General features: G+C 38.0%; 1 protein-coding gene across 2 annotated transcripts in view; it reads right to left on the bottom strand.

The window, feature by feature from the left end:
• Positions 1-26817, bottom strand: part of ANO3 (anoctamin 3) — a gene marked incomplete at its 5' end in the record, with an annotated part of 218119 nt that overhangs the window by 152455 nt on the left and 38847 nt on the right. The window contains one exon of one of the 2 annotated variants that reach the window (XM_081154128.1): positions 21825-21896. In XM_081154128.1, coding sequence (XP_081010254.1) covers positions 21825-21896 — 72 coding nt within the window. Of the gene's footprint in view, positions 1-9033; positions 9248-21824; positions 21897-26817 lie in introns of those variants that run through there. The other variant, XM_081154125.1, reaches the window with a different exon arrangement.

The raw sequence follows: 26817 nt of genomic DNA, 5'->3' as shown, positions 1-26817 counted from the left end.
GAAATAAATGTGAATTGAGAGATTAACATGTGGGGATTATTTTTAGATAATTTTGTTTCCTAAATTTAAATACTTGCTATGTTAAAATTCATAGATATGCCATGATTTAACAGAAATCTGTCTAAGTACTAAACTGTAAGAAAAGTGTGTTCAATCTGACTTTTCCTGACCAATGTTTTATAGAAATATTAACACTGTAAGCATATATTGAACTGGATCTTAGAACTTCTTAAGATAAAAAATAGCAGAAAGGGGGAGAGGTAGACTGGTAAATGTCTTTTTTTTAGTACACTATAAAAAGCCATCCTCAAATCAACACTATTAGCCCCAATTTATATGGGAGAAAAAGTAAAACTTAGAGAAGAACTATGGCAAAGATCATACAATCATACATACATAGCAAATCATATAGAAGTATCATTTGAACCCAAGCTGTTTGACACCTGCACTCGAGTTCTTAACCATATCTGTCTCTCTTATGCTAAGTCTTATCTTTATATGTTTATTCTGTACTCAAGGATATTTTAGGCAAGTAGACTAACAAATCCTTGAATACCACTGGCTACAAGTGTATATCTGTGAGAACTACCACTTCACAGCTAAAATACATTTTTATGTCTTTTGAATAGGTCTAATTTTGAGCCAATGCTAGTAAATTCAACTCACTTTACCTAAACAGAAAAAGAAGTTGAGCTGTTGAAATCAGCTAAACTTTGGTGGAATTATTTGAAAAATAAATTGGGAAATGTTGGTGTAACCAAGAGGATAAGTTGGGATTATATAGGCAAAAAGCAAAAACTGTGTGCTGAGTAATGGACAATCTTTAATCTCATTGATTTTGAGTTGGGGTAGATAAGAGTATTGGTGTTTTATAAAAAACACTAGTTATCAAGTATTGAACCTACTATATAGCAATCTCTGTAGGAGGAACTTACCATACACAATTGCTAACTCATAACATTACTACCTGACAGGTATCTTAGCTCCACTACTCCTCCCTGTGACCTTGACCATTTGCTTTACTTTTCTGTCCTTCAGTTTCCTCATCTATGAAATAAGTAGAAATTTCTTCTCATGAAGATTAAGTGGGTTACTACAAAGAAAAGAGTTTAAACAGAGTCTGGCAAAGAAGGAGCATTTAATAACATTATTCTGATCTTAAACATAAGGAAACTGAAATTCACTGAAATTAGCTTGCCAAGATCACTCACTATGTAATAGTTTTAGGATTCAAACGCAATTAATTTTATGTGATTCCATATCCCTGCTTCATATTTCACAGGTTGCCTTTCTCAGAATGACTTTACATTATAACAATGAATTATAAGACAATACAAACCTCAAGTATATCTTCTCTTTACATAAATCAAGGAGAGCTATAAAATTTTTAAGAGGTATTTCATTTAAAAAAGACATTCTGAGATATTTTGTTATGAAAGAGAATTCACCAAAGCCCCTTGTTTTGCAAAAAGTTATATAGTAAAAAATAGGAACTAAAATACTTAGAGCGAAGATAAAGAATTGACAGTGTTTGGGGTTATTTACAAGGGTCACAATAGAGCCACTGAAGACAAAGTCTGAGAGTTGGTCACAAGTTTCATAACTCCTTTACTGAAATGTCCAGTAAATGAGGCAAGACAAAAACTCCCACTGAGGAACCTCATCAGTCCTTAAAAAGGAAGGATTGGGGTATTACAGCGAGTATGGGAAACACACTGAAATTATATTTTCATAGTACTCCATGCATGTACATAGCTCAGTGTCTCTGGCATCTATATAGTTCGCCTCTACTAATAAAACAGAACATTTATTTACAACTTACTCTATTCTACTCACTTAAAATCATTATCTCACTCAGAGTTTACATAGTTACGTTATTTTACAAAATTGTTTTTTAAATGGTCTCAATTGTAAGAATCCAACAGGATGAAGTTTTGTTAAGAAAGCAGATTCCTTGTCTCCCTTGGAGATGAGATTTTATGTCAGGAGGGACTGAACATTTTGTATTTTAACAGGAACTCCAGGTGATTCTTTAGATCTTGTAGATTTGGAAAACCTTGATCTTATAGTTGAAGGAAATGAGCTAAGGTAAATGAAACAACTTACTCAAGATACCAGGCAGTGATGGAAGCTGTGTTTAAAGCAGGCCCTGTGCATGCATTTGCAGAGTAGCCACCCCCCGCCTCTGAAGTGCTGGTAATAGTGCTTCAAGGCCAGATATAAAATACTGTATGTACAAGTTTGGAAGTGCCTTTTGAGTAGCCCATTAACTTTGTATCACAACTAATGCAGTGCATTTGCAAAATACTTTCAGCAATACACTTTCACATCCACCCACTTGCACCCATGGGAAGTCCTCTCCTCTACGGCCAACTGCATCTCAGTTATAGTGAGGATGTGAATATAGTGACTCATGTTTTGGTGAACTTGGATCCTCCAGCTGGTGCAGGCGTCTTACATGCTGGTTGGGTTGAAACCAAACAGAATATAAAGTAATCGCCGCTTTGCAAAAAGTTATACAGTGCAATTCAGGAGGAAAGGCAATAACTGAAGAAACAGCTGGGTTGGTTGTACCAATGCATGGCCAGGTTTAGAATATGACTTCACACTTCTGTACCCTCTGATGAACCACAGAGTCAGAAGGGAGTGTGGGGTTATCCCATCTGAAGTTTTCATTTTAGTGAGGCCACAGGAGGGACACTGAGCAACTACCCACGATCAAGCTTGGAAATCACAGAACTCTGCCTTGAGCTCTGATATTTTTGGAGAGAAGTAAAACAATAAAGACAGCTGTGGTGGGAATCAGATGAAGTGAGATTTACATTTTGTTTTCCTCCAAAGAACCTGCAGCAACTAGGCTTCTTTATGGCATGTAGAGCAGGTAGAAAGGTGGATTTTGGAGTCAGGAAGGGCTGTATTCAAACTCCAAAGGAAAAATAATATACTTAACTACTAAAGCTTTAGTGAGTAAGAAATTATGCAGTGCACTTTTAAGCTTTTATTACAGTTGGTAGTAGGTTGTGTTCACACAGTATTAGCTGCTGCTGTTGTTTTTGTTGTTGTGATTATTATTATTTCTTCACTATAATCCTGAACGTGAAGGGGATTATAATTTCAAAATTTTGGACGAGAAACCTATGGTTCAGTAAAGGTAAATGCCCAAAGCTACAGGGCTCAATCACAGGGAACTTTGAGTCAATGCTCTTTTCATCAAGGTCCAACAATTGACACTAATCCACTAATTTTACATCAATAGTTTTTAAACATTTGCACAATTATAAAACACTAAAATAATAAACAGAAAACGGTTGAATTTTTTGTGCTTTTTTAAAGATTTGGATTTGTTGTGGTAACATGATTTATATAATCATCTCGCCCCAGATTTTTTTTCCATTAACATCCATGTGCAGAGTATAATTTTAAATTCTAGATTCAATGAAATCTTCAGCTCCCTAGAACCCTCAAGAACTGTGATGATTTAGATAACTGAACTTCTAGGTAGCTTAAAAATACTCACATTTTTACATTATAATTACTTGGGATGGAATTTCTTTCAAACTTGACCATTTCTCTTCATTCCTAAGTAGAGAGTATATATTTATAGCTTAATAAATACTACTTCTGCTAATTCAAAGTCATTCTTTCAAACATCAATGTTCTTACTTAGAAAAAATATATTATGTCCTCTGAGCCATTTGAGATATACAGGATATTTTAAGAAATGGACCCAGATATATGTATTTTCTTTGGAGATTGAAGTATCTCTACATTATTTCCATAGTTTGGCTTGTCCTTACTGAGAGATTATCAGTGGGGAATTAGAATTTTAAATACCTAGGAAATCTCCTGTGGAAGGAAAGGGTAGAAATGAAGGATAGGGCAGATGGCTTGCAGGCTCTAAATGAGACACTGGATACTTTCTAATAATCCAGGCTGCTAGTCAGTAATAGCCTAAGAGAAATATAATTTCTGATCCTAAAATCTCTTCCCCAACTTTTTTTTCCCTATACAGGTGGTAATATTATAACAAGAAACAATGCCTTCTCTTCATTAGTCAAATACAAGAACAAACTGTCAAAATACCAGAGAGTTAATACACATGTGTGAATGAATTTCTGTAATGGCTTCAGATTTTTTTCTGGTTTCACCAGGGTAAGAGTATATGAAGGCTCTAGATCCTGAAGATATCACTGAGGAGGCAAAGGAGGCTGAAAAAGTGAGTATCAGAGATCCTGAAACTAGGTCTTTCTCCCAACACAGTCCCCGGGTATTAAGAAGTAGGAACTGGACACAGAGCAGGATGGTTGTTAAAACACTTTACAGGTGAGTACCTGCAATAGAAAACTATTTATTTTGAGAAAAAGGGAATGAAGACACTTTATGATCTGTACACCTCATGTAAGTGTAAAGATTATTATTATTAAACAACTTATTCGAGCAGGAAGTGTTTGATTCTGTCGAATTATTAAAAAGCACTCTTTTCACATTTAAACAAATGTCCCTCAGGATAATGATGAATCATCTGACAGCTTCAGCTGATCCCATTAAGCCCAAGCCTTGGGACAGGCTGTGTTGATGAGACCTCTGACTTCACTGAAACTCTTGCTAGATGTATTGGTAAATAAGAGCTACCAGGAGCCAGAACTAGTATTGTCCTTTTCTCGCTCGCTTGTGTATGACGCATGAATCCATCATAAATCAAGTGAAACAGAGCAAGCCAGGCTGGGAAGCACAGTTGGACTTTCACCAGAAATCCCTGCTGCCTTGCCAGCTAATGTGTTCCTCCAATGTGCTGAGGCGAAGGCAAACACACCCCCAGTCTCTAAGCATAATCCCCTCCATGCCTCCCAATACTCCTCTGTCTGCCCCCTGCCCACCCACCCACCAAAGATTCTCACTTTTTAATTCCTGGATTACTGAGCCTCTTATGAAAACAATCTAGAATTTAATTAAAGTGTGATAAAAATACAAAAATGTACAGGGTGGGACAAAAGTAGGCTTACAGTTGTGAGTATGAGAAACAGATTTTATTCTTGTGTTATTATTTATTAATTATTGTGTATTGTCCAAAAGAACAACTGTAAACTTACTTTTGCCCCTCTCTGTACGTAGATGTCCTCTTTAGAAAAAACAACTTAACTGGCAGTGCCAAGAAACAGAATCTCAACATCTTTCTAGAAAAATGTAGAGTTGCCTACAATTCTCATAAAGGCTGCGTTTAGCAAAGCTCTCAGGCTTCCTGCTTTGCTAAGTTCTCTGAAGAAGGTTTGGCAGCAACAGGTCCAGGAATGGAAGGGTTCTTGATAATGCCACCACTAAGTACAGTGCCTGCCACACAGCAAGAGCCTGGCAGATTGGGCGGAGTGGACAGTGAATACACACCGCTTATTTGCAATGAAAGTTTAAAATTATAAAATGAATTCAATATATAAATTTACTCTATGGGAATTTTGGGAGTTTTCCTGCGGAATGGGCATATAATTTGTGCAGTTTGTGATGCTAACTCAAGGTTATTGTGTGTGACTATCTTTTGATGATCTGTAGTCCACTGTTTTCCTTAAGCTAAACCCCAAAGAAATAAAACTGAGTGAGAAAAAAGTAAATACAAGGCAGAAAATCACAAGGAAACTACTAAGGATTTATTTTCCTCCTAAGGAGTCAATAAACATGAATGAGCCTGAGAAGAGGAGGAGGAGGAGGGGGAGGAGGGGGAGGAGGGGAGGTGGGGAGGCGGGGAGGGGGGAGGAGGGGAGGGGGGAGGAGGGAGAAGGGGAAGGAAGGGAGGAGAGGGAGGAGGGGAGGAGGGGAAGAAGGGGAAAAGGGAGAGGAGGGGGGAGGAGGACAAGAGGGGAGGAGAGGAGAGGGGGAGGGGAGGAGGGGAAGAAGGGGAGAAGGGAGAGGAGGGGGGAGGAGGACAAGAGGGGAGGAGAGGAGAGGGGGAGGGGAGGAGGGGAGGAGCAGGGGAGGGGGAGGGGGGGAGAGGGAAGGGGGGGGAGAAAGAAGAAGAATTATCTCAATGTTTTGAGTCCCAGTTGTGTGCCAGGCAACTACGAAGTACATTACAAATCTGCAATGTAAATATAATCTTCATTTCACAGAAATGGCAACTGAGGCTGAGAAATATTAAAGAACATAATCTGTAAATAGAATATGGAGGATTAAATTCCAGGGCTGAAAAGGAAGACCATGGATTAAACGAATGGGCTGATTTGGCTTTATATATAGTATTTCATTTTGCAGATAACTATTCTGGCATCTATACCGATTTGTTGAAAAAGACTGAGTAGTATCAGTGACAGAGTGTGGATCAGGGTTGGATTACTGCACCCACACATATATCTGTAAATCTCCGTGCCTTCAGTGAGATTAAATACAGTGTGTCTGTTTTTTTGAAGTCTTATAATAAGGATGCTTTTGGCTATATCAGGCTATTTCTAGGTATTATAAATTTAAAATAAAAATTTAAAAAAATACACTGAGCCCTGGTCAGGCGGCTGAATTGGTTGGAGCGTCGTCCTGTGCACCAAAAGGTTGTGGGTTCAATTCCCAGCCAGGGCACATACCTAGGCTGCCGGTTTAATCCCTGGTCAGGGTGTGTTTCTCTCTCACATCAATGTTTCTTTCTCTCTCTCTACCTCTCTCTCTATCTCCCCCCTTCCTCTCTCTAAAATCAGTAAAAACCATATCTTCCAGTGAGGATTAAAAAAATACATTGACTTCACTTGATTAAAGCAAAAATAATCTCCATAAACTGGGTTACTCAGCTCAATTATTTCCTAAAAGTGAACTAAAAGCAGTGCTTTCCTGTTTATCTGGCCCAGGATGAAATCATCTCCACGGTCACACTGCCACCTGCCCTTCCCCATAGGACAGAGGAAGAGACACAGAAAAGGCCAAAAGGGTCAGTAGTTAAACCTTTTCATATTAGATATGAACCAAAGCCCAAAGAAGTTAAGCACTTTTAAGCTAATTATAAAGGCAAGCTTAAAAATCAGGATTCGAGAGTTTCAACAGAAAATTTTCTCCACCTTTAGTGTGTAGTTTTCAGGTCAATGTTATGGTGAAATAAGAAATGTTTTGTCTCAAGTCTCCTGGGTCAGAAAGTATTTAGACTATTGTTTCTTTCTCTTTGAAAAATTAAAATAGGTAATCCTCAGTCTGGTCTAATCCTCAGGCATGTCGTTTTCAAATGCCCATCCAGAGTTAAAAAGGAATTAAGCAGAACCACTTTAATGGTATATCTTTCCTATCCCTCCTCCTCTCCATATTTATCCTTCTGCTAAAGTTGCCTTTTGTGCCAAAAAGTAAAGAAAGACTTGAAAATAAATGGCTCATCATGCATCATAAAGGAAACAATATGAAGTGCCAGGAGTAGCAAATTTTTTTATCACTCACATTGAGCAATAACAGTTGGTCCTAAAGTTGGCAATTATTTGCTTTTAAAAACATAATATGTATCCATACATAATAAATTATGTGGGGGCCTTTTCAAGGTTCCAGGTCCCAGAAATGAATCACCCATAGTCATGTGTTAGAGGAAGACAGTAATTGTATGAAGCTGGAGCCAAATTCCTATCATCTTTGTCTTCATTTTGAAATTTTCTATGGGTTTAAAATAATGATTAAAGAAAACACAACTTTTTGAAGCAATTTAATTTTCTTTGAAACTTTTAGATTTGAAGTGGAATTGTACATGAGCTGAAGTTTTTGTCTACCTGGACAGTCTCTCACTTCACTCTCATCCACTATCAACTTCAACATATTTTTGAAAGAGCCTAGGAGATCTCAAACAGAGTATAAAATTATGGAATTCAAAGTTCACTCAGTCTACTATTCTGCCTAACACAGAAATCCCTACTAATTATCCCTGGTGTGTCCATCCAGTGTTGCTTTCTAAAAAAGTCAAATATCTACATAGAAACAACTGTTGACATATATAATTATTTATTTACTTATTTAATTAAGTATGGTTAGTATACAAATTATATTAGTTTCAGGCGTACAATATAGTGATTCAACATTTATATACCTTAGGATGTGATCACTACACTGAGTCTAGTAATCATGTCACCCTGCAAAGTTATATATATATATATATATATATATATATATATATATATGGCATTTAGGAAGAAAGAATAGAAATACTTAAGTAAATAATTACTTCACTGTGAATCAGCAAATTTACCATTCCAGAATTTACATATCTCAGATAGCATATGGTCAACTATGGCATAATAACCATTATTAATGCAATAATATGATAAAATGACAACGTTGCCGTTTAATAAATGTTTTCAGACAAACTCCAGAAAACTGGGAATATGCCTCAATATGAATGCACTCTATAAATTCCTTTTAAACAAAATAAGGGCCAAGGAGCGAAGAGTAAGGAGGGTAACTTGGAAAACCTGATTGGACTATGAACATCCAGATTCGCATCACTGCACTCAGGGAGAAAAGGAGCTGGAAGCGGAGAGAAAACACAAAGCTCCTAGAAACAGAACCTGCACAGTGCCAGACCCTGAAGCCCAGAACCAAGCACAGGGCATGGACAAAGAAAGTTTCCCAAGGAAGTTTCTGAGCCCCTTCAGCAGGCCAACTTCCCGAACTCTGCAAAAATTCTTTTCCCTGGGGCTGCGTGAAAGCCTCGCGGGAGACGAGCTGGCGGGAGCCCGGCAGCCTTTGAGCCACGGGCCGGCCAACGCCGCCCGGCCCTCCGCCCGCCAGCCTCACCCGCGCAGGTAGGAGCCCCGGCGCCGCGCGGCCCCGGTTTCAGCAGAAATTCCCCTGAAATCAAGTCCCCGGCATGACGAATTCACTTCTCCCCCGGACCGTGCGGAGGCTCGCGATTCAGCCTCATCTGCGATGCTGCGCGAAGAGGCATTAAAACAAAGAACGATTAAAAAAAAAAAAACTTCGCGGAGTTGGCCAGCCCTGCGCAGCGCCTGCCTGCGAAGGATGCTCCCACACGCCTGCAAGGGCACGCCGAGCGGGGCGCGAGTCACCGGCGCGCGACCGACGCCAACTGACCTTTGTGCTGTTTAAAGGACTGAATGGAGCCCGAGTGGTGGACCATTGTCCCGCGGGGCGTCCCCCCGGGCTGGGGCGCCGTCCGACGGACGCGCAGACGAGCGGCCGGACCCGCCGAGGCTCCCGGGCTCCGCGCGGCCCCGAGCGGCGGGCGCGCGCCGCAGTCCCGCACCTGCTCCGGCCGCGCGTCAGTCCCGGCCGCGCCGCGAGTCTCGGCGACGGGGGCGGGCGGCGGCTCCCCGCGGCTCCCCGCGAACAGGCCCGCGCGGCCGCGGCGCCGCAGCGTGGGGGCGCTGCGCAGGGGGCGCGCGGACGCGCGGGGGAGGGCCCTGCGCGGCGACTGGCGGCCCGCCCCGGCGCCCTGCAGGGCCGCTCGCCACTGCCTCCTCCAAGCCTGGAGGCCGGTTTGGGTCGGGACGCGAGCGCCGATTTCCTACACGTGGGTCCGTCCACACTGGCGCTTACGGAGGGGCAAAGCGGGGCTCTTTGCGGGGGCAGCCGCAGGTGCAGGGACGGCTGGCGCCTTTCCCTCAAACTTCAATACGGAAAAGGACAGCCTCCACTCCTCCAGAAGAACAGTTTTACTAGATGCGCGATGTTGAATGTCTAGGACGTTACACTTGAGTTTCCCCTTGGGCTTCAGCTGTAGAGACCTTGAATCATACATGACAGTGACACTGGATGGACCATTTATTACAGATGCTGGGGAAAAACCCGCAGTTCAGTATACCTCATTAATCTTCATGGAAGAACTATAAAGTAGGTAGAATACCATCATTCTAATATTATAAAAGCAGCTGAAGCCCAGGGCAACAAAGAATTCTGAAGATCACATAAACCAACCCCTTATTCGAAAGAGAAGGCACTTGAGAGCCAAAGCGCGAAGGCCAGACCTCAGCAGCCAATACAGGATTAGGAGTCTGCTCAACACATTTTCAGGACAGTCTCTTTTCCCCTCGTCACTGCCGCCTCACTCAAACCCCCTAAGTCCTTCCCGGAAATGTAACCTATTACTGAACAGACACACGGCAAAATGGTCTATGGTTTCCTGAGTTTTGAAAGTTTGAGAGATCAACTCAGAATCCGGTGAAGGATCCAAATAAAGGCAGAAGAGAAAGATGCAGAGATTCAAGCCTTTCAGAACCTCAAATAGGCTGTTAATCTACTATGGGATGGGCTTTGATTTCACCTGCGGTACACGACACAAGGGCAGCAGAGGAAATACAGCTTTGAACAAGCAGATGTTCCAGTTTTACATGGCTGCGTAACAAACCACTACGAAACTAGAGGCTCAGATCTACAGGAAATGATCTCTCCTGGTGCTCCACATGTTGACTAGGCCCACTGTGAGGGCTGTGACTCAGAGTCTCTCTTGGGTTTTCTGTAGCTGGGCCTGAAGTCATCTGAAGCAAGAAGAGAGAAAATGGATCCCACTCTCAGTGGGAAGTGTAGCAGAGAATGTGCAGCCTTCTTTAATGAATGATAATGGTCCCTCCAGAAGGAAAATATTGAAAAATCAGTAAGAGCACAGTATGCAGGCACCACAAAAATACTTGGCTATGAAGAACAAACTCCATGCAAGTTTATCTCCAACTGAACATCTACAACAAACCTCAGAGACTATCTCCACAATGGTTCATTTTACAGATAATTTATAGGAGAGGCCACTGAAACCCAGAGCAATAAATAACTTGCCTGAGGGTGTTTTTGTTATGTTTTGTTCATTTGCAGTTAATAAAATTCTCATACAACTCAACAACTCATTAGATTCTAACACAACCCAATCCTTGTAGGTGAGGATTAGATTATGTATTTAAGGTGTAGTTCATGGCAGAAAATTAATGCCCAATAAATGTTATGTATTATAATTATGACCTCTCAGGATCTGATCTTTTTAAAACCCTTTAAATCACTGGGATTAGAATAAATATTTTTGAAACGTGAGCATTAATTCAATTCTTGATCAGGAGGAACAGCTGAAAGAATTAAAAGGCTCTAATTCTACTCTACACTTCCAGGAAGAGGAACCATCTCAGAAGGTTTTTAAATCTCTTCTTTCTGCAGATGTCTGATTTTCTCCAACCATCTCCCTTACCCATAACCCCGCAGGAGGCAGGGATGCATGTGCTGGAGCTGGAAGTGAGTTAAGAATTTGAACCACTTTAGAAATTAATCCCTCCCCCTCAAAAGTAGTTTTGTATTATTACTAATGCACCCTAACCTCTGCACTTATGATTACATTATCTTCCCATAAAGTTGATTACTGTTAATTAGACATGTTTTAGGCTAGACTGACAGATTGACTAGCAGGGGAATCAAAGAACATCTTTGCTTGTCTTAAAATCAGTGTTTTAGGGAAGGTTGCGAGAGGAACAGCTTTGGGAGGGGCCTAGGAATTTCAAGCACCATCTGCTTTACAGGAAAGGCAATGCAAAGATGAGGGGAAATGTGTGTGTGTGTGTGTGTGTGTGTGTGTGTGTGAAGAGAGAGAGTGTGTATGTTTTGGAAACAGAAAGTGCAGAAAGAGATCTGAGCAAAGACCTTCCTGAAAATTAAATCTTCCTCTGATCTGATAAAAGTAAATATTTGGATACTAACATCTCCATTGTGGAAAGATTAGGAATGAATGTTAAATAACCTCACTAAGGAAGGCGAAACTGATTGTTGAGTTGTTTTGCTTTTTTATTACTATTTTTTGGTTTCAAACATCTTTAAATTTTAATGATGAGAAAACATTTATTTTTTATAATTTTCAGTGAGGGAGCATAATTAGTATCATATATAATATGATCTTGACTGCTTTGTAAAATAGAAAAAATAAGAATGTAAAGAAACATCAAAATGCCCAGAAAAATTACTTTTGCAAATTAAGATTAAGGTTGATTTTTTTTAATACCTCTATATTTTTTCATCATTTTCATACTTTGTATAAATGATATATATTGGCTTTATATTTATTATCTACATATTTTTAAAGTACCTCCATATCTATCTTTCTACAATTCCAAATTTTCTTTCCTTTTCAGTTTTGAACCCTGGCTTTTTATTTTCTTGAGCTTTCTGCTGCATTCGCCCTCCCACAGCTCAACACCTGTCTCCTGTCCTCCTAAGTAATTAACTTATCAGGCTCCACACTAACTTTTGCTTCCCAGAGAGGTAAGGACTCTGTTTTTTACATGAAAAGGTGAAACAGAATATAGTCAATAATAGTGTGATAACTTTGCAAGGTAACATGATTACTAGACTTAGTGTGGTGATCACATTGTAAGTAAGGTATATAAACATCGAATCACTATATTGAACACCTGAAACTAATATAATATTGTAGACCAACTACACTTAAATTACATATACGTGTGTGTGTGTATATATATATATATATATATATACACACACATACATACACACACACACATACATATATATGTAATTTTTAAAAATGAATTCTGATAGGACCCTCAGCTTAGGCAATTGTGAGTTTCCCTGCATTGTGTTCTAACATAGGTACTGAGAGTTCTGTCAGAACCTCTTTGCACCTTGAATCTCTGACTTAATTGAAATTGAAATTGCTGTGTCTGCTTCTCATTGCCTAAGTGGAGACAGAAACAAAGATAGAAATTCTCTTTGCAGTTATTTCATTTTTAGAACCCAGTTACGTAACGTATTAATGGGTGAAATGAAAGAGCCAAGTCATATTAGTAATGGGTTTATCCGCAAAGAGTAAGGAACAGAGGAGAGAGAGATCTCCCTGGGAGGTATTATTAAGGGGGGCTATGGTCTTCTTGAGAGAATATTAAATATAGAGTATCTGTTTCTTCAGAAACCAGTATAGTTCCTGCCACACAAGCTTAATAGATGCTTACTGATGATTAAGTAAAGAAAGGAATGAAGTTAAAATTTTTAAATGACTTCCAGAGAAATGCTTGTTTAATGCCCATAGCAGTTGTCTTCTTTCTTCTGTAAAGCCAAGAAAAATATATTAAAATATTTTATATGTTTAAAATTTATTTATATTTTTATATCAATATATTAAGTACTTTCTTGGTTCTAGTTGCTAGCCATACCATATTAAATACAAGCTCTGAGAAAAAAAAAAGTTGTGATAAATGGGAAGGTGGAGAAGAATTTACCAATTGCTTCCCAAAAAGTCTGTTTTCCTGGCCACTTGTGACAGTACAACAATAGAATTAAGCAGGTTAGTCCTGCAGAAATCCAGACCCTATGCTCAGAGAAGTCTTCGCAAATGGCATTCCTGATGGATACAAAACTCAGGAAAGCAGTGGAGTAAAACAGCGGCCTGTACCGTCTTCGGAGCCGGTCTGCTGTGGTCTTATCCCATAGTAGTTTGAATAGACAGGAACACTAAAGGATTTGCTTCAGAAGAGGGCATCGGGAGAGACCGACGGGCAGGACTAAGTAGCCAATGGCGGGCTAAACAACAGCTTAATCTACCCCCTGCTGCAAGCTGACAGTGACTTCTTCCAGTTGCCCTCGAATCAAGGCCATTCGCGTTGTTCTACCAGTCGGGAGCTCCAGGACCTGCTCGCAGCATCTTTCAATCTTGTCTCTACGACTCGCTACAAACTTCTGATTTGACAATGTTTTTCTTCCTCATAGGCTTCTCCACTGCTGTTTCTGCCACTTGGAATCCCCATCCTAAAACTTTTATCCTGCACAGAGTTTTTCTCAATCCCTGCCCTCCTTCAAGGCCCCAGAGCAATGCCCTCTCCAGGATGAAGGCTTGCTGATCCACACCCACCCACTATAAAGTCAGTTAGATGGGGAATTAACCTCCTCTAATTCCTACAGATTATGAATAACCCCACTTCATGGCCATTTTTACCACGTTTCTACTATGTCTTATATATACAGGGTGGGGCAAAAGTAGGTTTACAGTTGTTCGTATGGAAAATAATACAATAGTTAATAAATAATAATAGAAGAGTAAACTCTGTGTTTCATGTGCTCACAACCAGAAACCCACTTTTCTATTTCTCAGTCACTGGAAGGTGGTTTGACACATAAAAGCTATTCATATAGACATTTACTGAATAAAGGGTTTCCCATGATCCTTGATTACTGATTTTTATCTGTCAAAGGAGTCTAATAATGGGACGTTCCAAACAGAAGTCCAATATATTAATTGCCTTTCAAGGTTTACATGCAAGACTGTGGCTTTGCATTGCTTTGTGATTTTATTTCTTCCAGGCAGATAATTACATAAAGACTGCTTTTGCTGTGATTTTTTTTTGAAAATTAAGAATGTAATAATTATTGATTTATTTTCCATGTCTGCTCAGTTGAGAGTGGGAAAAGTAAGCACTTAAACTGATCCTCTGGTCATACCAACACTATACCACATTTGGGAGAACTGCCATGCTTTTGAGCAAAGCTGGTGCTCAGCTGGAGCTCTGGGTGGGGCACTGCTAGCTGTTCATGGCCAATGTCTTCTGATAGCTCGACGTCTCTGGCTGACTGGTCTCGGACTGTGCTGTACTGATTGTTTGGGTGTTTGCCAACAGGAAGGTGGAGATGAAGGTAGCTTTTGTAGTAACCTATTTACTTTTCAGAAATAATATGTTCTTGACTCCTGAGAAGCTGGAGTGACCAGTTGTGAATATATTGTGGTCTCCATTTGAACATAGCCAGTGCAGATGGAGCAGGGAATGTGTTTGCTGGCTTGTCATTCTTCCAAAGAGGTTCACAATGTAAAACTGAGCAATGCTTTAGAAAGATAGTGTGCATGGATTGTGTTTACTGGAATAAGGGTTCCTTATGCATTGTTTAGTAATAAAAGCAGATTGCAAAAAATATTGCAGTGTACGATCAGTTTTTGCAAAATATTATATAGCATAGCTATATCTATAATGATAAAACTCAAAATACAGCTAAGTGTGCATGGCGTAGATATTGATTTGTTTTCATTTTGCTTACCCATACTTTAACCTTACTCTGCATTCACTCCTAAAGGGCCCTTGGATTCTAGGCTGTCTTTTGTCACAGTGTAATTAATAGCCTGGAACATTAAAAAGTGTCCTGGTTTGGATAAGAAGTTTTGTGTTCACAGGAACCATAAAATACGTACAGTACTACTTATGTTAGAAAAATAAATGTAAAAAAACAAAATGCAAGCCCCACTGGACGTGGCTCAGTGGTTGAGCATCGACCTAGGATCTGGGAGGTCACAGTTTCATTCCCAGTCAGGGCACATGCCCGGGTTGCAGGCTCCATCCCCAGTTGGGGGCGTGCAGGAGGCAGCTGATCAATGACTCTCTCATCATTGATGTTTCAACTCTCTCCCCCCTTCCTCTCTCTGAAATCAATATAGATATATTTTAAAAACACACACACACACAAAAAATGCAAAATGATGGCAAGTATTAAAAAATGATCTGGATACAAAATATCATTATGCCATTTTAATCCAAATGATAGCTCAGATTTAAAGTTGGGGAAAAAATCAGCACTTAGTCATGGAGGCTCCCTTTTCAACCCAGCAGAGAAATGCAGAAGGAGGGCATTGTTTGGGGAGTCTAGAGCCTACACACTTAGCCCAGTGTATACACTGGCACGCCGTCAGCCATGGACTAGATGGTCCTTAAGGCCTGTCCCGCCCCTCAGATTCTAGGATCCTTGTCTGCTGGAGAGAGGGTCACGTACTCTCACTTCATAAATACGATCCTATGGCTGGTCTCACCAGGGTTATTACACTTTCTCTTCCGACGGAAAAAAATGGAAACAGTACAGAAAACACCCTTGGTTCCAGCTACAAAGAGAAGCTTTGTGGGAATCTGAACTTGAGTGGAGTCTGAAGTTAGATGCTTTAATGTGTTAAAGAGAAAAAAAGCTTGCCAAAACAAAAGTTACAGGGTGAAAGCATTATTGAATTAATGATTTAACTAATAAGACAGCATTACATTTACTGTAAAAATCAATACTGGCAACTTGAAATGATTTATGAATCAATAATCAATTTGTCAATTACAATATACAATATAGCCTTTGCATTCATTAAAGTAAATCTAAAATACCTAGGTCAGCCTCACTGAGTAATTGATCACGTCATGTGGACTTGAAAATCTTTCAGAAAATCATACTTTATAGCATACAGGGTGGGGCAAACGTAGGTTTAGAGCTGTAAGTACAAGAAAAACAGAGTTTATTCTTGTATTATTACTTATTAATGATTGTATTATTTTCCATACGAATAACTGTAAACCCACTTCTGCCCCACCTTGTATAATATAATTCTTCCTCTCTTCATATATACTTAGAATCTATGTGCCAAGTTCAGCCAGGATAGATATAGTCTTTGCAAGCTTTATACCAGAAGAAACAGTGTATCTTTGTAATCACTTAAGAACAGAAAGCAGATGGTTGTATTAGCCCAGCTCTAAGTCTTCCAAGTTTGTGGTGCTTTATTGTAAAACAATGGTTGAACATTTGAAAAAAATTTTATAGCATTACATTTTACACTATAAAAACAAGATTTGCATATGGTCCTTTTCAGGGAATTTTGCCTGTTAACTCTAATGACTATATTTTCCAATCCCCAAATTGTACTTTGTCACTTGGGAATTAGTAAAATGTTGATGAAGGAAAACAGAAGAGACTGACATGAGAGTTTTTAATATGTAATGCTGGAATCTAGAACAGCTTTTTCAGATTGATAAAAGTGACTTCATCCCAGAATCACATACCTAGGCAAGATATAACTTATTCTCAAGTACAGGAATACATCTGAGGATCTGCAATAATTTGAGAAATACATAATTTACATATTCTGTTTGATTAAACACTTAAGAAAAGACTCAACTAAAAAAAAAAAAAAAAAAAAAGATGAATCAGGAGAGAGACCTAAGAGTAAAATATAGTGATATAAAATGTTTGTCTATTATTTATCTGATTAAACTCAAGCGTATAATAATATACTTTTTCCAGGGATACTTATTATAAGAACTCTAAAAAGATATTGAAAAGGAAGGAAACGGTATAAAATTAATTCTTACTAGTTGTCAATTCTCTCAACAAGTCCAGGTAGTTGGAAGTGGGGGGAGGAACAATGTCACAGGAGGATATGAGGGCTGTGAGAATGAGAAAGGGAAAGTGGAAAGTTAAAACAATCGAAACTCTTATAGCTAGCTCAGTAAGTTCTTCCTCCTATAACAAACCCGTCCTCCACAGTGCTTAGTGAATCTCGCACTCTGCTTTCCTGACTGACCAAAAAGGAGAAAAGAGGAAAAGGGAATAAAAACAAAGAAAGAGAGAAATGTAGAGTATTTATAGACCACAACATTAGATCCTAATCTAATAAATAAATTATTTAAAACAGGAAAAATACTTTCTCTGGTAGCCATGGATACCTAAATTAAAATGACAAGGTGTACATGTAAGCTTTTCACATTAGCAAAAGGAAAGGAGCCATGGTGCCCATTTCACAGGGGTCAGGGAAAAGCATTCTTTCATGCGTGGCTTTGGAGCTGTAAAGCATGAGAGCCTATTTTAACTAATAACCCATCTCCTGCAAGTCTGTCCAAGCAACGCAGCCATAAACAAGGCCTTATATGTCAGGGTGTTTACTGCCTCATTGCTCTTGGTATCAAAACGCTGGAAACAAACCTCATACCTAACAATATGGTAAATCATGATTTATCCTACTATGAAGTCTGATTCCTTTCACAGGGAAAAACATACATAGGAAGTTACAGGCCAGGCTGCTGACATGGGGGGGGGGGGGCTCACGCGGCTGCATAGAACAGGAAAGGAAGGGAAGGGAGCCAAGAGAGGGAAAAAGGAAACCACTATACATTCCAAAGCACACATTTCTGCATTTATAAACTTATGTAGATGTATGGGTAAAACAAAATTAAACATTTAAAGAAGTCTCACAATCTTGCCAAAACTAATTGATCTACCAGATTTCTCTCTATTCCCCAGTACGATCTCTCAGCTTGGCTCAGGATACATTCCTCTACCTGCCTCACAAAAATAACTGAAAATACTTCTCTCTGTTACTGCTTTTAGGACTGTTCTCCACCTGCTGTTGATCATCCAAGTCCTCTGAAGCCTAGGTGACATGCCACCTGGTCCCTGAACACAGGAGCCCCTTGTCTCTTCTGAGCTGCTTCATCCCACGAAGTCTCTTCTGAGCTGCTTCATCCTTACTAAATCATTCAGCACTTAATTATATAGAACCATGAGTTGTCCTCTGGTTATCTTATGCCAGTTAGTTATGTCTCCCCAATTACTGGCCCTATTCTAAGTTTTCTATTATTTTTAACAGATGCATCACCAAATTGTACCTTTAGTGTGGTGACGATTACGCATAGCATGATGCTTGGTCTTTGGTTTCCAAACGGAGACAGCTAGGAAAGTACGCAGTCTTCAGCTCAGAAGATCTCAGTTAGAATTTCTGTTCTATTACTTCCTAAGGGATGAGCCTGAATACATTTTATTCCTCTGAGCCTTAGTTATAGGTGTCTGATGTTTAATGCAGTAGTACTTTAAAAGAGCCAGAATTGTGGAAAGAGTGCCAACTTTAGAGTCACCAAACCTGGCCTTGAATGTGGATGGATACTGTTAACAGTGTATCTCATACAGCACCTGGTAATCAGAATACTTCTAATTCTGATTTCTACAGTAAGTAGAAATTTTGTGTCACTAGTTTTTAGGATCAAGCCAATATCTGTGAACAGTCAAGAGCTCTGTCTTTTCAGGAGACAGATCTGGTTTGAAGTCCTGGTTCAGGCCCCTATGAGGGCAGAAGTAGCGAGACCAGAGACAAGTTACATCACACGTATAATTTTCATTCCCTTATCTATACACGATAATAGTCCTGGCCTCACAGATTTGCTGGGAGGAATCAGTGAACCCAGACAAAAATCCTAATGCAGCACTTGGCACATAAAAATAACTCAGTAAATACCAGTTCTTCCTAATATGCTTACTGTCATTAATATTATCCAAGAGCCTGTTTTTATTCATGTGAGTCTTCATCGCTTTACCATTTCTCCTTGCTAATTTCCATTTCATCATCTTTTCTTTGGGTATGTGAAAACTTCTGATAAATTCTTTATATACCACTAAATATAAGAAAGCCATTTAGAGGCAAAATGGTGAGTAACATTATATAGTAAAGAAAGAAAATAACAGCAAATTTTATACCAGAGGAAAGCTGGCCTACTGGTTGCCAAGAGGCATGGTGGGTTTTACTTACATGTGGTGAGAGACTGATTTTCAGAAATCTCACTTTGTCAGAAGAAAGTAGAAACTTTTTCAAATGTAGACCCCTGGTAACTGGTAACCAAGTTCACAGGCTAGGTTAATAATCCTCATACAGTGTTGGGAATGACTAACTCCATGCAGATGAGTGAAACTGGACCCTTATCTCACACTACTCACAACAATTAACTCAAAATGAATTAAGACTTAAACAGAAGACTTGAAAGTGTAACACTACTAGAAGAAAACATAAAGAAAAAGCTCCTTCACGTTGGTCTTGACAACGTTTTTCTGGATAGGACAAAAAATTGCAACAAGTGAAAGCAACAAAAGCAAAAATAAGCAAATGGAACTTCATCAAACTAAAAAGCTTCTGCACAGCAAAAAAATCGGCAAAATAAAAAGACAACCTGTAAAATGGGAGATTTCAAACAATCTATCTGATAAGGGTTTAATATAAAAAATATATAAAAAATTAATACAACTCAATAGCAAAACAAATGAACAAATAATACAATTAAAATAAGGGCAAGCAACTGAATAAACATTATTCCAAAGGCTTACAAGTGGCCAACAGCAACATTAAAAGATGCTCAACATCACTAATCATCAGGGAAATGCAAATCAAAATCACAGTGAGGTATCACCTTACATCTGTCAGAATGGCTATTAGTAAAAAGACAAGGGACAAAAAATATTTAAGAGGCTGTAGAGAAAAGGAAACCCTTGTGCACATTGGTGGGAATGTAAATTGACACAATTGCTATTGGGAAAAGTACAAAGGTTCCTAAGACTTAAAAAAAATAGAGCTACCATATGATCCAGCAATCCCACTTTCGGGTATATATCAAAATGGAATAGGAACAGGTTATCAAAGACATACCTGAACTCCATATTCAATGCAGCATTATCGCAATAGCCCAGCCACGGAAACACTTAAGTTCCCATCAGTGGATGAAGGGATAAAGTATGTATACAAATGTACAATACAATATTATTCAATCACAAAAAAGCCAAAAATCCTACACTTTGTGACAACACGATGGACCTTGAGGACATTACACTAAGTGAAATGAGTCAGAGAAAGAAAGACAAATTCTTTATGTTTTCCCTTATACGTGTAATCTAAAAAAGCCAAACTCAGTGAGACAGAGTAAAATAGTGGTTACCGGGGGCTGGTGGGGAGGAAAGGGGGAGATGCTGGTCAAAGGGTACAAACTTCCAGCTATAAGATGAGTGAGTTCTGGGGCCCTAATGTACAGCATGGTGACTATAGTTAACAAAACTGTATTATATACTTGAAAGTTGTTAAGAGAATAAATCATAAAGGTCATCGTCACTAAAAAAGGTAATTATGGGAGAGGATGAGGGTGTTAACTAATCTTATTATATAACCTTATTTAATACATGTGTATATTACATGTCACATTATATACATGTATTAAATCATCACATTGTGTACTTTAAACTTACATATATTATATGTCAGTAATATCTCAATAAACCTGTAATAAAATAATACCAATGAAATATTAATAAAATTATGTTTATATTAGGGAAAATAGTACTGCTCTGGGGACTAGCAGTCATAGCATACATTCAGTACATACATTTTACAAAACACACACTTGTACACCACACACACTGGAAAACAGATTCTGTCAAACCTAGAACAAGGCAAGGGGATGATCTGAAAGGTTAATAGCATTAGGCTATGATGGGCCAGTGTACTCATCTCAGTTTGGTGTTGGGACAGAGGTACCTCTTGGGCCAGAGTTAATTCTTCCATGAACAGTGCTCTAACAAGTATTGCCAATGTTTGCCTCTCCATTTTTATGTTTTCTTCCTTGAACTATCTACCTTTTGAATGATCTAGTCTCTGTCTAACCTTAAAATTTTAATTGCTTATTAACCAATAACCAATCAATTGGTAAACCGACAGCCTTGTTCTCTTGATGACTGGGCCACCTCAAAAAGTAGTTGATTGTTAAGTATATTTCGCATTTATCTGATTTCATCTATTTTGTGGGTTTATTATTATTACTATTATTATTTTGTGTGTGTTTATTATTAACTTCTAAAGGTTTTTAGGGCATTTTTCTGTTTTATATATACATATGCGTGTGCTCATATCTATATAAGTTAAACAGTTAACATATAAAATCTACATTAAATATCTTATATTAAAAGTTATAGGTAATATATATTAAATAATTTGCACAGTGGTCTTTTGCTGTATAATTTATTAATACTTACTATGAGATTGCCACGCTATTATTTTATAATGTAAATACATTTCTTAAAACAATTGGTGAGATTTTTGTGTGTAAGATCTTGTATTAGACATTTGTAAGAAAAAGCAATTTCACTAGAAGCTCAGGATGAAACAAAATAAATTTCAGATGCGAATGTGCTTTGCAAACTACATGATGAGCTACATCGATAATTAATAATATGATACTGCAAATTTATGTTAAATTTTCACAACCCACAAAGATTGAAATTGCTACTCCATTATACTAACGAGCAAAGGTGGTAGGATTGCCTGAAAGTCCATCCACAGACCTCACCTTCATTATATATGCCATTGTCAGCCCACACACTCTTCTCAAGCCCACGATGAGATGAGTATTTTTGCAAGCCTGTGAGAGGGAACAAAAGAACAAGAAAAAATGTGCTTAGAAACTCAGTAGACCAGAAAGACAGTAGAAAATTATCATTGGAAAGAGCTTTGCATGTTGACTACAGCTGCTGTACAACTGCTATGTGGTACAGGTCAAATTAGTTATGAAAAAGTATGTAGGAAGACAACTTTCAGTTAATTGCATAGAAACTAAGCAGGTGGGTAGGTTCTACGTGCTGTTCTGCAAGCTGATTTAGTTGTCATTTTTGACAGAGCTTAGGATGGCTAGATTTTCCAACCACGTTTTCCCTCGGTGAGTAACACACTCTTTTAATATCCCTCTTACCCAACCTTAAAAGCTGTATCTTTCCCTTTTCTCACCCCCTGCCCTTCTTTGTATCCATACAAAATCACCAGAATTCCCTGAACCTCTTCCTTGCCTCTGGAATTTTGGTCAGTTTGTACTCAGAACACCTTGTCTACTGACCAAGTGAACGGAAAAGCAATTTCTTTTTTAATATAGAGCTCTAAGACTACCTTCAAAGGCAATTTTCACCTCCATTTAGAGACAATCATTCCTTTTAAATAAGCATTCCTACAGAAATGTTTTCAAGCTTCAAAAGAAACCTAGTAAGATGTAATGGATAATACATTCCCATCTCTCTAGCTATGTGATCTTGGGGAGATTAAGATTTCTGACCTCACTTTTTTTTTTTCTTCTGTAAGAATAATAATAACCACCTTGCAATGTTGTTGTAAAAATTAGAATTTGTTCATGTTAATTAGCAATTGTATATGTTAAGTCCCTGGCATAAGTCTTAATTCATATTAAGTATGCCTCCTTCATTAGACAACTGTTTCCTTGAAGGGAGATACTGGGCCTCTGGATTCACCTCTGTACCCTCATTCCCAATCCCAGTCTACTAATGTTTGGCACAGTGCCTTGTGCTTAGCAAGCTTTTTACTTTTCACTTCAGTAAAAGTTGCCTAACATTATTCAGTTATTATATTATGTAGGTGACCCCTCATTTTACCAACATGCCAAATAAATAAACTTGGTTTTATACAGTAACAGAAATAAAAACACCATTCTGTAATTTGTCTATTATTTTGATTCTGAGGTTTAAATAGTCTTATAAGACTATTCTTATAAGGCATAGGCTTGATACACCAGATAAACACATAATCAAGTCTATGTTATAATAGTAGAGCCTGTATTATTGTAGAATATATGTTATACTATGTTGTATAAAGTGTCTTTAAATATCAGTTTATAGATCATAAAGTGAAAAAAACTTCAAAACTATCTAATCCAACCCTACTTATTTCACAGAGGAACAAACAGACATTACGTGTGAGGGGCTTGTTAAAAGATATGCAGTTTGGAAGTCACAGAGCTGAGACCCAAAACCAGGTTTCTTTATTATTCTTTCTTACCTAGCACTTCTGGGTCTTCATGGAAGGAAAGTTATATTTGCCAATTGTGCTATTAATATGATAAAACAGATAAAAATATTTTGGGGAGACAAATGTCATATTTTTTTCAGAATGGCCAAAATAATCTTGAGCTAAATATGTTCAGGTAAAGATAGGATTTAAGTTGAACTTCAAAAGTACAGTAAGTCCTTACTTAACATCATCAATGGGTTCTGAGACTTTTAGTAAAAGAACATATAATGAAACCAATTTTACAAAGGATAGAACTTACAAAAGTGAAGCTCCTGTGGCATCTCATCAACGGAATGACGTTGAATGACACAATATTATCTGAAGATTTGTTGTATAAAGGATTCTGATAGAACAAGTATATTACAAGGTTACTTCGGGTGTGAGAAATATGGATTGATAATGTGGAAACAAAATAGACAAAGGCTTTGTGAGAGAAAGAAAAGGAAATTGGGGTTGGATAATCCTGTTTACAGAACTCCAGAAAAACAAATGCAGAGAATGGCATAATTACAAGGAAGCTGAGAAAAATGTGTCCAATCCAATCATGTGATAGTCAACAAAACTGAACTATCTTGTCTTTTACACGAAATCATTAACTATATACAAAGGACAGGTGCTGTCATATACTCTTCTATGACTTTAAACTGGCAAATCCCATTAGGGGAGAAATCTAGCAGTAATTTAAAAACATACAACACATATCCACTGTAACTCTGTAATTCTCCTTCCACAATTCTTCTTTACTGAAATGCATTCACAAAGCCAAGAGAGAGATGCACAAGGATATTTATTGTCACACTCTCTATAACACTAGAAAATTGAAAACAAATCCTAAGAGAAATTGTATGTCACCATTTCATAATCCTCTAAAGCCAGTAAAATGAATGAGGTGGATCTACATGTACTAATATGGAAAGAAATTATTACATAATCTTAAGTGAAAAAGTAAGTTTCAATAATGATTACACTATGACCCATTTGTAATCCTCCCTGTTGTATACATTTATTGTATTATATGAATTGGAAAGACTAAGGAACTTCTATGCGTTGCACAGTAATACTGGTTACTTGTGATAAGGAGCTTTGGAAGGTAACAGGAAATTTTACATTTTATTAAATACATATGTTTACATTTAACTTTTATAATGAATGTCCACAGTTTGGAGAAATTTATTTTAAATAATAAAATAACATGAATTTAATGGGTAAAAGGTAATGCTACATTATTGCTCCTCAACAGGAACTAATTACGCTACATGTGAATCCTTAACTCTACAGTACCATAGAGAGGTTCAGCTACACTGGCCATGGCTGTGTGTACTCAGGTAAACTATGTAAAAAGCAATTAGCTTAAGTCACCAAAAAAAGCTAAACAGAAAGCTTGCTTTTCTAAAAGCAATCTTAAAATATGAAGATATTAAAAATTATGTAAATGCTAAAAATTATTAATCCTCAGTAGTAATCAAAGAAATAAAAACAAGCATATGGTATCATTCAACCAACATTTTGTAAAATCTTTAATGACTAATACTTGTGAGGGTTTGATCATAAGACATTTTTACATACTGCTGGTGGTAATTTTTTGCATGGTATCGTCATAATCTTATTGATATATACCTATGTTCATACAGAAGCTGAAAGTAAATATTACAGAATATTAAAACTGCTAATCTCCAAATAGATAGCTATATTTTAAACTTGTTATTTTATGATTTAAAATACATTCTGGCATTTGTACATTGTTATTTGTATAGCGAGATAAGTATTTAAAAATTTTTGAAAGTAGTATTTGTTTAAGGGCCTTTGCTTATCCATTGGAATAATCAGAGATATTTTGGCTTTTTCCATTCCTTTTATTTTTTAATGAACTTTTGTGCCTCTACCACTTCTATATGAAGGACCCTTTCTCCTCACTTTCCCAAGGATCAGATTAATATTCAGTTTGCATGCAAGGAACTGGGGGGGACAGATGCCATGTGAGGACTGGCATACTGTCTGGGTCTTGGCAGGTGCCTTCGCAGCCTCTGCCCAGTACCTGGAGCTTAGCGGGGCTGAATCATCACTCTCTTCCCCACATTAGAGCTGTGATATTAATCACTCTACACCACTTTTTACCTTGAAAATTCGATTCTCCTAACAGATTCATTTTATGGGGCTTAAAAATGAGAAGAGAAGGCAAAGGTCTACCTCAACCTCCCTGCGAGCTTCTTTCTCTTTGGGGGGAGGGGGGGTAAAACAGTCTATGACATAAGGTACTGAAGGGTCTCTGTATCTATAGGTGCACAGACATCTTTTAAAACTTTCATCTCTCTCTGTCTCTCTCTGTCTCCGTCTCTCTCATCTAACATTCCATATGTTTTTAGTATAACAAACTCAAAGAGATATTAGATCACCTAGTCTAGCAGTTTCAAAATGATGATCCTTGGGGCACTTGGGTTTGTGCTGCTTTCTCAAGGAAACTTAGGAAGGTGGGAGGGTATTCGGGGAGTGGCCAACTGAGCCATTCTGGCTCTGATTCTCCGGTTTAAATAAAAACAAAATTCACTTTACTTTTATTTCTCAGCCTGAATGCTGCTATTTTTAAAATGTTTAAACCACCGATCAAGTCCATTTTATTCACTTACTAGGTTAAGAAACTGGAGGCCCAGAAAGCTCAGTTACTCAACCAAGGTTACAAGGCTATGAATGAGATAGGACAAGAATCCATGTACCTAGATTTTTAAAATTCCAAATGCAAATTAGAAAGTTAATCACAGGGGTAATTCTGGATTTTCTATTGACTTGCTGTATCTTATGAAACTCAACATTATGAAGCGGTAATTAAGAAAATAAACAGGTAACTAGGCAACAGTAGTGCCATTTTCCTAACAACGATAGGAGGGATATTATGCAAGGATAAGTTATTTTTGCTCAGCTGGGCTCTTGAGTATGTAAGAAAAGACAGGTTGAGCATCTGCTGGGAATTATCACAAAACTTTTCCAACACACCTGTTCTGCAGAAGAATATCTATAATGAAAGCTCCTAGCTGTTTGTTCCTGCATGACTGCCAAGATCAGGACAAGTAATACAACCTGGTCCTATCATAACATAAGGCAGAGTCTGATGTGATCTGGCTCTAAAGCAAACAAATAAGGTAAAGTTCAATCAGAAAATTCCATGGGTAGAATTGTACAGAATCTTGTGTACCATCAACCAACCTCTCTCCTCTGGGCTTTAGCTTCCCTATGTGCAATAGAGAGATGGGACTGATCACTAAAATCATTTTCAATTTTTATGTACTTGGTTATGTTAGTTGAGTGTGCTATTTTTTTGTTCATATTTTTGTTTTAAAAATCAGGATCAATATTGAAAGGAAAAAGCCAAGAGAAAGAAAAATATTAGCAATTGCCTCAGAGACATGGTATCAAGCCTTTAAATTCTTATTTTTAAAAATACCATCTCTGATAGAGATGTAACATAACCATAAGTATTAAAATTTTCTTTTGAATAG

The sequence above is a fragment of the Miniopterus schreibersii genome, assembly GCF_964146895.1.
Source record: "Miniopterus schreibersii genome assembly, chromosome: 12".
Classification (NCBI taxonomy): Eukaryota; Metazoa; Chordata; class Mammalia; order Chiroptera; family Miniopteridae; genus Miniopterus; species Miniopterus schreibersii.
This window is presented reverse-complemented; position numbering and strand designations above follow the sequence as displayed.